At 59.1% G+C, this 3,847-nt stretch overlaps 1 protein-coding gene across 1 annotated transcript; it reads left to right on the top strand.

Moving 5' to 3' along the window:
* The first annotated feature begins 950 nt into the window (after positions 1-950).
* Positions 951-3,847, top strand: INHA (inhibin subunit alpha). Its single transcript, XM_029933726.1, has 2 exons — positions 951-1,294; positions 2,837-3,847. Exons 1-2 carry the CDS (start codon positions 1,021-1,023, stop codon positions 3,667-3,669), a joined length of 1,107 nt encoding a protein of 368 aa, XP_029789586.1. The 5' UTR covers positions 951-1,020; the 3' UTR covers positions 3,670-3,847.

Here is a 3,847-nt window from a genome sequence, read left to right as displayed (position 1 = left end):
CCCGCGAGGCGGGCGCGTCTGGGCGGGGGGCGGCGGGGACCCGCGGAGCTCTGCCCCCCCCACCGGCCGCCGGCTCCCGTCTCGCCTCCTTACCCTCGGCCCGGAGCTGCGGCTCTGCGGCGGCGGCTCTTCCCGGGCCCCAAGCCGAGAGCTCGGGGGGCAGTCCTTCCTGTTTGCCTTTGCAGCGAGGGGCCCCGCTGCCTCCCCTGCCCGCGGCCTGGCTTCCTGCTCCGGAGAGCCTGTCTTCCCAGCCCCCTCCCACAGCCTGGGCCTCTTTCCCCTCCTCCCTCCCACCTCCAGCCGCCAGGTCCCTAGCCGCCCTCCAGGCTTGGGCCTGAGTGGCAGAGGCGCCTGCAGCTGCCAATCCCAAAAATATTCTCTGATGACACAGCTGGAGGACAAGAGCCCGGACTGGCTCCCTCCAGGCTAAGTTTAGAGCAGGCGGGACCACCTGCCCCCCGCCCTAGCCCCAGTTCTAGCCCGACTTCAGCCCTTCCCCCCATGACGGGCCCAGCAGCTGCTTGGCTGAAACGCCCCCTCCCCCCACCAAGGTCTGAGGGGCTGGCCCATTATGTCTCCCCGACAACGACGAATAACACTTTTAGGAGCTGGCTGAACCCAGCTCCCAGGCTCCTGTTGTACCTGATGTCACCGTTGTGCTCAGAGCTGCGATGTGGCTCTGTGTGTGTGTTTGAGAAAGAGAGAGTAGGGGGGAAGGGGTTGTATGTGTGGGTCAGGTCACTCGGGGTGAGGACTCTCACCAGCCCCCTCCCCCACATGCCTGGCAGGAGTGGGAGATAAGGCTCAGGGCCACAGACATCTGCGTCAGAGATAGGAGGTCTCAATGCCACGGGCAGGGGCAACTTGGACTGCAGGGCGTGGGAAGGACTGGGGAGACTGGGATGAGAAGGGTAGAAGAGGGCCAGTGCTGGGATGGGGAGGGCAGAGTGGGAGGCGAGGGGTGGGGGGCAGACCCTGACAGAAAGGGCACAGGGCACCACTCACAGACCTGGGTGAGCCATGGTGCCCCAGCCGCCACTCCTGCTCCTCTTACTGCTGTCCCTGAAGAGTGGGCATGGCTGCTCCGGGCCAGAGCTGGACCGGGAACTTGTCCTGGCCAAAGTGAGGGCCCTGTTCTTGGATGCTTTGGGGCCTCCGGCAGTGACCGAGGAAAGTGAGGACCCTGGAGTCAGGCGTCTGCCCCGAAGACATGCCCAGGGGGGCTTCATGCGCAGGGGCTCTCAGCCCAGGGAGGACGAGGATGTCTCCCAGGCCATCCTTTTCCCGACTACAGGTAATGAAGGTGGGGAACGGGCAGGGGGACTCTGAGAAGTGGAGTGGTTTGGGAGCCAGGCAGGTCTGAATCCCAGACCTGCCACTCAACTGGCTTTGAAATAGGGGGCCGGTTACTAAACTTTCCGGAGCTTCTGTCTCCTCACCTTAAAACGGGCCGTAATGCCTGCCTTTCCAGATTAAGTGAAATGGTGTATGGCTGAGAGGAGGTACTCATTTGGGAGACCTAGAGTCTCTAGCGACAGAGATATTTGGGCATCGGCCCCTTCCTGCCACCATTCCTTCTTCTGCTGCCTCCACTCCCTGCTCCAAGTCTTGTTTCCTTAGCCGCAGTGAGCTGAGGCTTGAGAAGATATCAGAGATGCAGGAGTTAGGTTAGTTGGGACACCTTTCCAGGAAATTTAGTCTACTTGCTCTTGACTTCTCATCTCCTTATGCATGTTCCCCTGACTGAACCAACGAAGTCCTCTTCCAGGTGGGCTTTCTCGTAACCTGGCCCACCTGCCAGGGAGGACCCCCTGCCTCCTTGTGCCTGAGTCCTCGTGCAGTGCTGTGAGTTAGTGTGGCTCTGGGATCGGGCAGAATCCCAGCTTGGCCACTCAGTAGTTCATTTTGGTAATCCTTTCTCCTTATCTCCAAAATGCATCACTTGTGAGATTTATAACAGAATCTGTGTAACAGGATAATCCCAACCCCAGTTCTCCAACTAGTCCATGATTGTTTATACAGCCTGCATACCTGTTGGGTAAGGATGCCAACCGCCTTTCTTAGAAAGCCCTGCCTTCTATCTTGGGTTATACACTTCCCCCTCTTCCCCCTCCTTTTTCTTTCTGATATTAACCTTTTTTTTTCTTTCTTAAGTGGAATTGGGTGAGTTTTTTTTAAACATTTATTTATTTATTTTGAGAGAGAGCGAGCACGAGTGGGGGGGGAGCAGAGAGAGAGAGGGAGAGGGAATCCCAAGCAGTCTCCTCGCCATTGGCACAAGCCCAACATAGGGCCCAATCCAACAAACCTCGAGATCATGACCTGAGCCGAAACCTAGGTGGGAAGTTCACATGACTGAGCCGTCCAGGTGCCCCTTAAGCTGAATTGTTTTGAAGAGTTTATCATGCGGTATTTCCGACCTGTAAAAACGCTATATGGGGTAATCAACCAAATGCCTGTGTATCTAAGGTACCGTCATTCAAGGACCCATTTTGCACTATCAGTGAACAAAGATTTAGGCCCAACAGTTCCAAGCGTTGGTGAAAGTAGAGGGTGGGAGGGGCCTTGTATACGATGGTGATGGGAACAGCGATAGGTAAAACCACTTCAGCGAGGGGTCCGCAACCTCTTGTATTTTCTAAGACCTTTAAAGAGGAAATAACAAATGGAGAGCCTCTGTCCATCCTCACAAGACCAGAGAGAGGCGCCCAGTCTGATAGGGCACTCAGGAGACCGGTGGGCTAGTGGAGGCCAGCCACACCCCTGCTGCTGAGGAGGAGGGGATCCAGGCTCTGCCCGTCAGGGCTGCCCTCTCCCTTCCCTCCATTTCCTACAGGTGCCAGCTGTGAGGTGGAGCCGGCTGCCAGGGAGCTGACTCAGGAGGCCAAGGAGGGCCTCTTCACCTACGTGTTCCAGCCGTCCAAGCACATGCGTAGCCGCCAGGTGACGTCGGCTCACCTGTGGTTCCACACGGGGCTGGACAGGCAGGGCAGAGCAGCCTCCAACAGCTCTGGACCCCAGCTGAGCCTGCTGGCGCTGTCATCGGGGGTCCCCCTGACCGTGCCCGTGTCGCTGGGCCAGGCGCCCTCTCGCTGGGCCGTGCTGCACCTGGCCACGTCGGCCCTCCCTCTGCTGACCAACCCAGTCCTGGTGCTGCAGGTGCATTGTCCTCTCTGCTCCTGCTCAGCCCGGCCTGAGGCCACACCCTTCCTGGTGGCCCACACTCGGGCCAGGCCGCAGGGCGGAGGGGAGAGAGCCCGCCGCTCCACTCCCCCGCTGCCCTGGCCTTGGTCTCCAGCGGCGCTGCGCCTGCTCCAGAGGTCTCCAGAGGAACCCGCTGCCCATGCTGACTGTCACCGAGCGTCCCTCAACATCTCCTTCCAGGAGCTGGGCTGGGACCGGTGGATAGTGCATCCTCCCAGCTTCATCTTCCACTATTGTCACGGGGGCTGTGGGCTGACGACCCCACCAGACCTGCCCCTGCCGGTCCTGGGGGCTCCTCCGACCCCTGCCCGGCCCCCTTCTTTGGTGCCAGGGGCCCAACCCTGCTGTGCTGCCCTCCCTGGGACCATGAGGCCCCTACGTGTCCGCACCACCTCAGATGGTGGTTACTCTTTTAAGTATGAGACCGTGCCCAACCTTCTTACGCAGCACTGTGCTTGCATCTGAGGGAGTCCTGCCGGTGGCCGAGCCCCCTCCATCAACAGCTGGAAAAAAGAGCCGTGTTCAGAAACTAGATGGTTCTCACTTACTCCTCCTTCCATCTGTCTCTGCCTGAGGGCTCCCCACATCCATCTGACCCTGTCCCATGGATAACATGTGACAATAAACTACATAGTGCATATGA

This window comes from Suricata suricatta, chromosome 3 (genome assembly GCF_006229205.1).
Source record: "Suricata suricatta isolate VVHF042 chromosome 3, meerkat_22Aug2017_6uvM2_HiC, whole genome shotgun sequence".
In the NCBI taxonomy this organism is placed as follows: domain Eukaryota; kingdom Metazoa; phylum Chordata; class Mammalia; order Carnivora; family Herpestidae; genus Suricata; species Suricata suricatta.
The sequence above is the reverse complement of the archived record's forward strand: the minus strand, read 5'-3'. Positions and strand labels throughout refer to the sequence as shown.

Bases quoted from the DNA above. Each gene is read 5' to 3' on its own strand.
- INHA (XM_029933726.1), top strand. From the start codon at position 1,021: ATGGTGCCCCAGCCGCCACTCCTGCTCCTCTTACTGCTGTCCCTGAAG. The intron at 1,295-2,836 runs GTAATGAAGGTG...CATTTCCTACAG, and splicing joins CATCCTTTTCCCGACTACAG to GTGCCAGCTGTGAGGTGGAG.